The 11,679-nt window shown below is 55.1% G+C and overlaps 4 protein-coding genes across 4 annotated transcripts; 3 read left to right on the top strand and 1 right to left on the bottom strand.

Annotated features, from left to right (window-relative positions):
* Positions 1-124: 124 nt before the first annotated feature.
* Positions 125-1,420, top strand: MRS44_007333 (uncharacterized protein; the record flags this gene model as incomplete). Its single annotated transcript, XM_046277000.2, has 1 exon — positions 125-1,420. The coding sequence occupies one exon, from the start codon at positions 125-127 to the stop codon at positions 1,418-1,420; it is 1,296 nt and encodes a 431-aa protein (XP_046129134.1).
* Positions 1,421-1,926: 506 nt separating this feature from the next.
* MRS44_007332 (uncharacterized protein) lies at positions 1,927-2,532 on the top strand (the record flags this gene model as incomplete). The annotated part of the gene is made up of 1 exon (XM_046277001.2): positions 1,927-2,532. The coding sequence occupies one exon, from the start codon at positions 1,927-1,929 to the stop codon at positions 2,530-2,532; it is 606 nt and encodes a 201-aa protein (XP_046129135.2).
* Positions 2,533-3,336: 804 nt separating this feature from the next.
* Positions 3,337-5,305, bottom strand: MRS44_007331 (uncharacterized protein; the record flags this gene model as incomplete). Its single annotated transcript, XM_065620492.1, has 5 exons — positions 3,337-4,145; positions 4,195-4,611; positions 4,666-4,733; positions 4,793-4,891; positions 4,947-5,305. The coding sequence occupies 5 exons, from the start codon at positions 5,303-5,305 to the stop codon at positions 3,337-3,339; spliced, it is 1,752 nt and encodes a 583-aa protein (XP_065476564.1).
* A 1,608-nt stretch (positions 5,306-6,913) lies between these two features.
* MRS44_007330 (uncharacterized protein) lies at positions 6,914-7,435 on the top strand (the record flags this gene model as incomplete). The annotated part of the gene is made up of 1 exon (XM_065620491.1): positions 6,914-7,435. One exon carries the CDS (start codon positions 6,914-6,916, stop codon positions 7,433-7,435), a length of 522 nt encoding a protein of 173 aa, XP_065476563.1.
* Positions 7,436-11,679: the final 4,244 nt, after the last annotated feature.

The raw sequence follows: 11,679 nt of genomic DNA, 5'->3' as shown, positions 1-11,679 counted from the left end.
TCCGCTTCATGGCCTCTCAATCACATTAGCCATGTCCTCTCCTTTACCTCTTCACTTCTTGGAGTCATTTTCCCTGTCATAGGGTCCCCCTCTACGACTCTACCGTTTCCTCGCCCCATGGACCATGGCGTCTCCCCAGTCTCACCGACGCCTTGTGGCCTCCATCATATATCGCACCCTCTACTTTCTTCTCTATGTCATACTCCTCGGCCTGCTGATAGCTACTCCCGTCGATGCTATCCAGCGCTCCTTCAGGAACCGTCAACTCTACAACATCTGGATCCTCATCGCCGCATACGTCTTCACCATCTTCGTCGTCACCTTTGTCTTCTTCACCCGCCTCTACATCAATAAGACCGAGTTGGACTCGATACCGAAGGGATGGGTTCCGATAGAGAAGGGCGACCTTCGCTCCGCCGTTTACAAAGTGGTTCATCTGGGTCTTGGTCGCAGCGCTTCGATCGCATTTGAATCTCGACCCCGACTTCAGACCGACGACATCCCCGACGACGAGACTGTCGAGACGAGGGTCAAGCTAGGATTCGATGGACCTTCGGGACCTGCGGAGGAGCTGGTGGTTACGATTCCTCGCCGACGACCTGTCTGGGGAGATATTGAGCACTATGGCTGGGCATCACCAAACGCGCCCGACTTGCCCAACCTGGAATACACGACCGTCTTCTCGGAGCTCCCCAATCTCATCGAAGGCAAGGCGCTGACCTTGGCCCCTCCCGATCCGACATCTCAGGCGAACCCACCCTTGCTCGACGCAGATGCAGTGGCTCTTCTACAACGGACAGCCAACATGAGCCTACGCGACTACATGGTGCATCTTGCGGAACTAGGGGTACTCGAGATGGACGCCAACACTACCAAATTTCTCACACATTACGAATACGCACGCTTCTCTACCAGACCCATCTCCAATGCTCAGTTTAAGGAGCTCATGCACCTGTTTGCCGAGATCTTGCGCGGGATGGAGCCTTTTGACCCGGATATTCTTGACGGCGGCCAAGAAGAGGATGAGGACACCTCTTCCCCATCTAGTGCCGGCGGTGACGATATGGCTTCGGATCCTGGCACCCCTCGCAGCAATTTGACTCTATCAGAGGTGGCTAGCATTAGCAGCTCAACCCGACGAGCCAGACGACAGCCATCCACGAATACTTGGAACGTCTACCGCACCGCCCCCAACAGCATGAGGAGCGGAATCTCAGGGCCAGGACCTATATCTCGAAAGTCCAGCAGCAACAGCCTTGCTATGAGTCGGCGTCACTACCCCCTGAGCCAGCCGTCAACCTCGAGCCTCCGATCCAAGTCGTCGAATAGCTCAGGTTCGGTGATCCGCCTGGCTACGCGACGCGACTCTACAGACCTGCCATACGTTCTCACTCTAAGAGACACGACGGGCAGTTATTAACGACTTGATTTATTGTGCAAAAAACGAAAAAAAGGAGATGGGAGCACAGCACAGCATGGCAGCGTTGCTGTCTTTTCACGTTTATGAGTTATGACTACAAGATGGCGCATGAGATAGACCAAACCACGCGCGCTAGATTTCTTCTTAATTATAATGTATTCCTTGGTATATACTTGGTAAATCGATCAATGATGTCTCTATTTTATTGGTGTTACTCACTTAAACCCATGCATCTTTTGAGCCTTATCCTTGTCACCTTACCCAGCAGTTGTCGATAAGATAAGCACCCGCTCTCTTGCATGTGAAATTCTTCCGTCGTCACAAAAGCATCTCCACCAAAAATCAACATCACCATTACCAACTTGCGACAGCGAGACATTCCCAAGCTCAATTGAGGCGCCGTCGCTCCATTTCGCCCTCTCATACAGCCCAATTAAAAGCCACCGATAACCTGGAGCTTCTCTCAGCGTACTCAAAACGACATCTCTCTCCACCAAACACAAACAATGGCTCCCGACCCAGCACCTCCCCTTCCCCTAGCCGCAAACCGCGCCGCCCTATCAAACCGCATATCCCTCCTCCTCGCCTCCCAATCCTCCATCCTAAAGACCATGAACCTCAGCAAACCAGCTGCTCCCACAACCAAGCGCCGCGCCATACCAGAAAACGACAACGACGACGATCTCGTGCGCGGCTCGCGACCGAATGAAGGTGTGGGATACGTCCCGGATAAGAAGGATGCGCAGAAAATTGGAAATACGAAGGAGGAGAGGATGTTGAGGGGGAGGTTGGGGAGGGATGGAAAGATTGTCAAGAAGGGAAAGGTGGAGGAGAGTGAGAGTGAGGATGATGTTGGGAGGAGTGCGCTGGGAAAGAGGAAGAGGCCAAGGAGAGAGGTTGAACCTGAAACTGAGCAAGAGCCTGAGAAAGAAGGTGAATCTACGGAAAAGGTTGAGAAGATTGTCGAAGTCGATGGCGATGCCAGCATGAAAGACAGCGAAGTCAAGGATGAGGCGCAACAAGTCACACCAAGCGATGAAAGTGCAAACAAGAAGCGCAAGAAGAACAAGAAGAAGAAGAAGCAAAAGGCCAAGGACGCAGAAGAGAAGTAGGCATACACACATAGTTATCAAGATACCCATCATTAAACACATATTCGTTGAACCACAGAGATGGCCCTAGAAATACGCAATAGTATTGTGACAACACACAGTCTATACGCAGCGTAAAGTAAGCAAGACTCTCCCTCGGAGCAAGTGGCCAGCCCAACTCCACGCCAATCTCACGCCCGCCCTCGTGCAGCATCATATCCAATAAAAGATGCAAAAGAGAAAACAAAAAGGCATTCGACTCCCCTTCCATGTCATGATGAAATTTCATGAATGATAATGATATAGCCCCTTCCCTTCAGGCGCATCCAACCGCCATGCCCTCCATCCCTCCATGCCACCCACCAACACACCACTCACTCTCCCAATATGAATGCACCCGCCGTCTTTCCCAAGCCTACAACAATAAACACACTCCTCGTGAAGACGAGGGTGCAAGAACTCCATGGGATAAAAACAAAAGCGCCTGCCCATGGGCTGCTGCCGTCGCTGCGGTTGTTGCTGCTGCTGCTGCTGCTGTCATGCTTCGCACTGGTAATCGAGAAAGCCTCCCCAGACCAATCCTCTAGCCCATCCAGTTTCCTGTACTCCAAAGCAGGCACCTCTCGCCCTCGAGATCCCCAATGTGTCCAAACCGTGGACGATGTATCCCAGAAAAAGAGCTCCAAATCCAAGGTATGTGTATAGATAGATATGAATACGCGTCCAGGCGGAAAATAAAAGCCGTGTATAATCCTGGCACACGTGGAAATTTGCAAAACAATCTGATGAAGCTCTGAGAAACTTCAATCCTGCGCAGACGACGATCTACTGCATTCGTTTTCGCTTCCTGTCGTCATCGCCTCGAGGATCTTCATCCTCATCTGACCTCTCGGCTGTGTCGCTCGGGTTCAGGATGTGTGCCATGCTCCCCCTCCTAGTCGGTGGAGCTGAGTGGTCCTTGATGGCGAGGTTCTTATTCTCGCGACCAGCCGAGTTCCACGACCAGCTTCCGAACGTATCTGCTCCGGCACCACCGCCGTTTGCGAATGGACCAGGGGGTGTTGTCGGTCGAGAGTGAGAATGAGGCTGCGACGCCGCCTGAAGCGAATAGGTTGATAGCGAATCCCTGATGCGCTGGTCTTCGGGGGCTACACGGTTGGGGGAGGGTGGCCAGTTGGATGATGGAGCGCCAGAGCCAAAAGGTGACGGTGTCGGCTGCCAGCCATGGGCGCGGATGTCGGCGGCGGTATGTCGACGTGCGAGGCTACCGGGACCGGGAGCGGTCTCGACATTCGAGAGAGGGTGGGGAGCCGGAGGCGGAGGAGGAGGTACTGTCCGCAGGGGGGACGACTGAGTAGTGCTGCTTCCGCTGATCGATCCATATGGCCTTCGAGTGCTAACCGACAGGTTGGAGGGAACAGGTGGTCGATAAAAGTTCTGGCCGCGTGCTTGGGGAACCGTCAGGTTGGGGCCTCGTCTCTGATCGTCCTGGGCGAGCTGTCTGGGAGATACTGGGGCATTCTCCACGGCTGCAAAGTACTGCTGTCGACCAGCATAGGGGGGCTCCTGTGGAGGCTCGTCAATCGTTCTGAGCATATCAGCCTGTCTTTGGATTTCGCCCTGCAATGCGATCACTGCCAAAGTTAGTCAAGTTGAAACCCCTAATGTGCGCCGGGTACAAACCATCACGGGAAACGGGGCTATCAGCAGGGACAATGGAGAGCATGGCCCTCGATAGCTCTTGGTTGAAGTGGAGGAGTCGGTTCACTGTCTCCATGGCGGCCTGGTTCTTGATATGCATGTAGTGCGCTGCCTCCTCGCTTCTCTGTAGGCGAGCGCTCAGGTCGTAAAGAGAATGCTCGATGTTGAGCATTCGCGCGTCAGGGCTGTCTTGCGGAAGAGGAACAGGCTCTGCTGGTGTGCCTGGTTGTGAGGGCGGTGCTTTGCTGTAGTTGCTCTCTCGATGAACCAGGGCGTGTCGACTCGCTCGTCGCTTGATCTCACGGAGGCCAACAAGATCGCCTCGCTTAAAGTTTCCATTGCCATGCTTGAATTCCCAGAGCGTTGTGTCCGGGTTTCCAGTGTGAAATACGTCCCGCTCTGCATGACGGTTAGATGGGTCTAAGCACGGTAAAAGCTGACTTTTGCACTTACCTTTATGGAAACCGTACATATTCAGCTGTCGTACGAACGACGAAATGTTGGTGTGTTTAAAATATTGTCTGAGGCAAAGTCAGCATCAAGAGCAGCAATCTGGCTCAGCGGCCGTGTCTCGACGTACGATAGGACTTTCGAAAAGTCGGCAGAGGGCGACATGACGAAGCTCTCTGCGCTTGCAGACCATGATATCAAATGCTGAATATTTGGGTCCTCCAACATGCTGGCGCACAGTTAGCAAGTTGCACAGCAGCAACCTAGGGAGAGCGCGGTCTCACTTGTAGAGCTTGTGGATAAAGGCTGTCTGCACGATCTTGGGCTGGTGCACGGCAGCGGCAGCCGGCGGGGGCGCAGGCATATTGTTGGAATTGTTGTTGGAGGCGTTATTCGATTCTGGAGCAGGAGAGTTCTTGGGTCGGTCGTTGGATTTGCCATTGGCATCCGAGTCGGAGTTCTGGTTGGCGTTGGATGACGGCGCCGGAGAGGTTATCTCCATGGGATCGCCGGTGCTCGGGGGAGACATCTTGATCGTGGGAGTAGGTATGGGAATAACGCGAGCGCCCATTGACTCGCCGTGGGAGATGGAGGTCGAACGCGGGAAGGTCTCAGTTCTGACGGCCATGTGCGCTGTAGCCATGATGAAGGTCAGTCGATGGGATGGGCCAGTTGCAGGAGCGACGACGACGGCGACAAGACAGGGCCAGCGGCGGCGACGTCGAGAACGCGAACGGATGGTGTAAGAGAGACGGACGGGGAGGGCGGGAGGAAACGGGGAAGATGAAGGACGTAGTAGATGTAGGAGGGTGGGCTCGAAGCCGATGGGGGTGTGGGAAGCGGGCGTGCAGCGGCTAAACTTTGAGACGACGACGGCGACACGGGATAGGGAGAGAAAGGCCGGCAGACAGAATCGCACGCAGATGCAAGACGGTGGACCAGAGCCGATGGGACGCCGGGTTGACAGGCGACGGACGACGGCGACGTTGGGTGGGAGAGCGGAGTCGGGGTCGGAGCCGGTTGGAAAAGGTGGAGGAGAAAAGATGCGATCGATAGATGGATGGATGGGCGCGTACTGTATGATGGACACTTACCTCATTCCTGGGCGCAGACGCAGGTAGGATGATGATGTATCGTCTCGAAGCCGGACGAACGATTGCCGGCGACGTGGAGGGATTGCGCAGGCGCAGCTGTCGCGGGGGGGTGAAGCGACAGGAGAAGAGGGAGCTGGCCGTTGCGGGAGGATGACGGAGAGAGAGAGGCAGGTAGAGAGACGGCGGGCGCGATTCGCAGTCGACAGACGAGCACCTCGTTCAGAGCTTGGCTGGCGCTGGCGCGGGCGGGCTGGCACAAGCTGGACTGGAGCACTCCACTGGCGCCGGCGGGCAAGCAAGCAAGCAACTCGAGCGAGCACAAGCACAAGCTCAGGGAGGTCAGGTCGGTCGCTAAGGTTAGGTTAGGCGGGCACCCTGGCTCGGGTGGTGCTGTGATCAGCCTCGCATAGGGGCCTTCAGGGCTGTCGTCCTTCTAGAAGGCGGGGAGAGGAGGCGAGATTGTCGCTGACTTGGTCTTAGCGGCACACGATGGTTCGGACCAGAGGACTTGTCCAAAAGACCACGGCACAGTGCAGTGCGATTCTCGGCGTCGTAAGCGAAGAACGCCAGAGAGCGCGATGGCGGCGACAATGACGGAAACAGCGAGGAACAAGGAACGGAGAGACAGGCCGTGGCAGTTCTGTCCTAGTGACAAGCTCGGTGAAGCCGGTCGAGGTCTAACGAGGCTTGGAAAAAGGCTTGGAAAAGAGGCTTTTGGCTTTTCGGGGTGTGAAGACACGGGAGAGAAAGAAGCCCTTGCAGTGGAAGGATCGCTGGTGGTCAGGTTCGCTGGAAAAGACGGGAACAGGCGGGGAACCAGCTCTTCGAGAGCCGGTGAAGATTGGCGAGTGGCGGTAAAAGAGGGCTGAGAATTAAGAGGGAAGAGTGAGACTTGTACTGAACAGCCAGCCAGTGTGCAATCCAATGACGGTAACGGAGTGTAGACGATGAGACAGTCGTCGGGAATGTCGAGCAGTTTGTGGCGGGCAGAAGCGGCCTAGAAGAAAGCTTGGGGGAGGGGAAGAGAGACACCGGCCGGCTCCCAGCAGACAGAGAGGGACGTCTCGAGACCCAAGAGACTGGAAATACAATCGACGGGATAGGGTGAACAGAGTCAAAAACGGAGAATGCCTTCTTCGATTAGGTAGAGGGGGGTAATGGAAGAGAAGAGAAGGGGAGGAGAAGGAAAATCAAGACCGCTTGTTGGTCAGAGCCATGAAAAAGCAGGACTTTTCTCCTCGCCTGGAGCTGCACGGAAACAAAAGGCGACCAAAGGCGATATCGACAGGATCAGGGTTGGGGATGGGGGCATGGAGATGGGAGCATGGGATCCAATCGAGGAGCCTCCAGTTCCAAGTCGAGAGTCCACCCACACCCACTATTTTGCAAGCCTCCGGGCCAGCAAGCGTCCATCCATGGAAGCATCCAAGCAAGCAAGCAAGAAAGCAAGCAAGCAAAGCACCGACAGCCCTCTAGCACCCGCATCCACAACCCACATTAGAGATGCCCTCCACGCTTTACGTCCACGCCCACGCCCTTGCTCACTCGCCCACGCCCGCCCGCCCGCCATCCCACGCCCAGAGATGCACGGCTTCATCAAACTTCCTCTGCAGACACAGACACAGACACACATCCAAAGACCGACCCGACAGACTCGTCGGTCGGTCGGTAGCCAGTAGCCACTCTCTCCAAGATAATACAGCGGGGCATTGCTTCTGGATCGAAGCCTCAGACAGTAGCATGATTCCATCATGGCTCGATGGTTGGAATGGAATTCCAGTGCCCGGGCTATAGGGACTCATCGTCGTCGCCCTTACAGCAAGCTCAGTACATCCATGGCACAGCCGACATGACTTGTGGAACGCATACACACGCCCGGCTCCGTGCCGAGAGAGCATAGCATCCATCGTTACAGTTCAGTACCTCGAATCTGGTGGCGTCCTAGGTCAGATCTGGAAAGGCATCCCGTCCGAGAAGACGCTCGAACAACCACAGAAGTGGAAAAGAAAAACTCTTTCTGCGGAAAAATACCAGAAGGCTCGGCATTCCTTCTTGGTAGTATAGTGCATCGCGCTGCACTGCATGCTTTCACTGTGTGGCCCGTCGGCCCTCTAGAACCGCCGGGAGGCAAAACTGCAATGCGTGGCGTCCAGCCTCGATGTCTCCCGAGGGGGTCCCATGGAAGGATCAAGAAGACACCTCCAGCGGGCAATGGCGGCCTAGACCACTTTCTGCTCAGGTGTGGTGGGCGTGGTGGTCATCCATTGTAGAAATGTCCTAGGCGTGGCTGGGGTCCGGTACAGTAGTCTCATCAGAAATTGATGATTTTTCCCTGTTGAAGCAAGTGTCGAAAGAACGTCCAACGTCGCTGCATATTATCGGGTCCTAGGGCGAATCACTGTTGCGGAAAAGGATTTCCGCTGATGGTGAAAGTCTCTTCATCATGGTTGTCAGGGATGACATGACGGTACCTAGGCGCTAGAATCAGCACAGAACATCACGACACATCAAAGGGTGCAAATGATAGGTAGACAGCCAACGGACAACATACCACAAGCATAAAAGATTGTGTACACCAGACCGCAATCCAAAAGTAAGAGTGTAAACCTTGGCTCGGACCCTCCAGCTCCCGGCCGCGGCCTTGTCAAGGCTCCGCCCGCTGTTGCAACATGAGGTTGCAGCACCTGGGATAGATAATTACCTACAGTTCGCCTGGCAAGAAAAGTCTGGGGCTCAAGGATCGCGAGATGGTGAATCGACAAGATGGTGCTTTAGCACCTGCGCGGATGGGCGGATGGATCTGAATCGACCTCCACGCACCCCCCGAAAACCCTGGACTGGGCGACCGATCATCCCTGTCCAGTGACCCTGGCTCCCGACCCTTGTCGAGCTGGTGGTGCTAGCCGGGTCCTTTCCGCAAATCGCAGCGAGAGGGTTTGTCTTGATGATTTTTTGAGCAAATGAAAGGGGTTCGTGCCGCTCAACGTTGTGCATGCTGAGCGACCCTCACAATTAAGGTGTGCAGCGATTTGACGCAGGGACACAGCTCTCCTGAGCGACGATCACGGGGACAGCCTCACTTTTTCGCTCCTTCCAGTTTTCTTCGGCCCCGAGGCAGGGCAGGTGAGGGGAAGACGCAAGACGCACTCTGATCTCAGCGTACCTGCCCTACGGAGCAGTCAGTGCTTTCCTAGCTGGGCAGGTACGCCTGTGCCGACGCCTGTGCCCCCAAAAAGCCCACGACGCAGGACTGCTCCGTGCCCCGTGCTCCTTCCTGCCCGTGCTCCGGCTCGCGCTCCGTGTCCCGTGTTCCGTGCCCCGTGCTCTTCCCGTCGTACCTTCCACCTAAAGTTCCTCTAACTAATCTCAACCGAGTCAATCGTTTCATAGAGCCTGGCTTTGTTTCTGAAGCTGTCAACAACACAACCAGACCCCGGGTTTTGCTGTCCCACAGAGGAGCGTCTTGACTACCTACGGAACACTCTGCGACCAAGAGTTGACCAGTCCAAGCAGTCTCGTGCCCCCAATCCACTTACGTCGTATTCGCAGCAGCACAAGAACGACCAAGTGGATATCGAGCCAAGCAAGACTCAAATGCCGGTCCCAAGAGACAGAATTCGGCCTGCAGGTGGCTTGCCGTGGTCATGGCGATCCGCCAGCCACTTTGACGGTGGTCGTGGATCTCATTTTTCCCTCCTTGTCACTGGCGTCCCGCTCGCCGTGACGACTGGCCCTGTGGCTGCAGCTCCGGCAGCTTCCCCTAGTTGAGGCTAATGCTAAGAGATGAACCTGAGGCAGGGGAGGGGATCCAAGCGGGAACCCCAAGAGCATCAAAGCACTCTCAACTTGCGACGACGCACATGTCAACGGCTTCAGAGACCTACCGTTCGCCACAGCGTGGGACCCTAGCTCTGGACGGCTTTAACCTGAACATCCTTAGAGGGGGGCCTCAAATGTCCTTGGTGCCAACTGTTGGTCCACACGGCGGGCTTGTTTTGCTTCTGAGAATTTGTCGAGGCCGGGCTTGCACTGGTGAGTTTGACTATCTGCCATTGCTCTCTCGAGGTTGAGATTACATGAGTCTCCGTGTTTCAAGGGCTTTGGTCAGAATGGAGTTCCAAGTTTGCCAGTACCATATCTCCGAGGAGTTCGAGCTTGATCGACTTCTTCACTTCAATAGAAACGATCGAGGCTTTGATGGTTCGAACACCAGGACGGAGCCTGGTGTCATGCCAAGACGCCCGCGTTCCGCCGGATACCCACCGAGGACGGGTGTCGTCGACGGGTCCTCCTCCGTGCCAACCCAGCCAGCATCTGCTTTCCCCAACCAACACATGGCAATGTTGTCGACCAGCATGAGAGGCTATGTGACGGGGCTGACGCCCGAGGAGCCATGATGATGACTCGTTCTAACCTAAAGACTGCAATCAGCTCAGGTCGCAGCAAGGTTTCAAAGGTAAACCCGTCACAGACCCACGGGTTTACAGTACCCAGCGGCCCCGGGTGCCCGGTCCTCCATGTGCACGGTTAGCTCCGGCGTCAGCGAGAGAGACAAGAGACGGCAACTCCATCATGACGACGGCTCAGCCTTGACGGGCAGACGGACAGACGGGACGTTAACCGCAGCCGGCAATTGTGTGGAAGATCTCATGAACCGGTCGAAGTCGTCCACGATAGACCAGCACCGGCTCCTCCTAAGCTACGATGTCATTCCTCGGCCCTTCTCTTAGGGGGGTTCTTGACGTACGTAGTGCCATGGATCTTCACAGCTCAGCTCAGCTCTCCTATCGCTCAAATCCGACAACGTGTTATCAGTACGAGAAAGAAGAGGCCCGGATCACCATTCTAGTCACCCATCTCTACAGAGTACGGATACAGTGCATCCATGTCTGCTGAAGGCATCCCCGGCTCCGCGGACATGGGAGTTGTGTCAATTGGGAATGAGATGCATTTCCGCAGCCAGCCAACCAGAGCGCCTCCCCGGCCTAGACTAGGGAGGTAAAGTTGAGATGCTCCCGAACCACGTTGTTGGATTCGTGGATTGGCCTCAGAGTTGGGTTCAGCAACGGCCCCTGTCCTTGATGCATACAGTACATACATGATGTAGTATCGTGGCCCAACACGAAATCAGCAACCCGATCAACACTCTCCTGAGCAAAGCAAAAAAGCAACACGTGTTGAATCCCCGAATGCAAGCCCTTGGCAAAGGCCTCGATGGATGGATGGACGGCCAAGCCAGGCACCACGACACGACAATCCATGACACCTAGAGATGCCCACATCTCCGAACCCCAGGTCAATGTGGCTGGCAAATCATTCGCTGCAACGAGGATTTTTCCCAAGTTAAGATTTGACGCCAGCCGCCACAAACTTTCAACCAACAGCGACTAGGAAGAGACCAACAGACAGACGAGGGTGCCAAGGCCTCGGGCCGACGTTGCTCTCAAACTACACTGGGTTACATGCCCCTTGGGCAAAGGCAGAGGAACGCGGTAAGCAGGAGAATTGCTCCTTTGGGAATTTCTAGTCTGACTGACGACTGAACTCAATATTGAGCCCTATGGGTATCCCTTTTCAGTTTCTCCATTGGTTCAGCCAAGAAGCAGAGACGTTTCGGTGAGGACAATCAGTACTGATTTTCTCAGCTCAGGCTAAACTATGATGCAGGCTGAACTGCAACTCGACTCATTCGCTCGCTCGCTCGCTCGCAACACTCCCTTGATACAGCTAGCTGAGAGACATGAGTCGAGACCTACCATCCAGGCACCGTTTTAAGTTGTACAGCTCATCATATCGTGTACTGGTTCGTTGGACATGTTGTTCCTGCATGGAACAAGGCATGTGATACCCAAGTTTCTCGAGGCGTGCTCAGTCACTCCTGAATTGCTGATCTCACACGACAACCCATGTTTCAGCCCTGATC

This window comes from Fusarium solani (genome assembly GCF_023522795.1).
Source record: "Fusarium solani strain SB1 chromosome Unknown bctg00000004, whole genome shotgun sequence".
Classification (NCBI taxonomy): domain Eukaryota; kingdom Fungi; phylum Ascomycota; class Sordariomycetes; order Hypocreales; family Nectriaceae; genus Fusarium; species Fusarium solani.
Note: the sequence above shows the minus strand (reverse complement) of the source record. Positions and strands in the feature narration are given on the sequence as shown.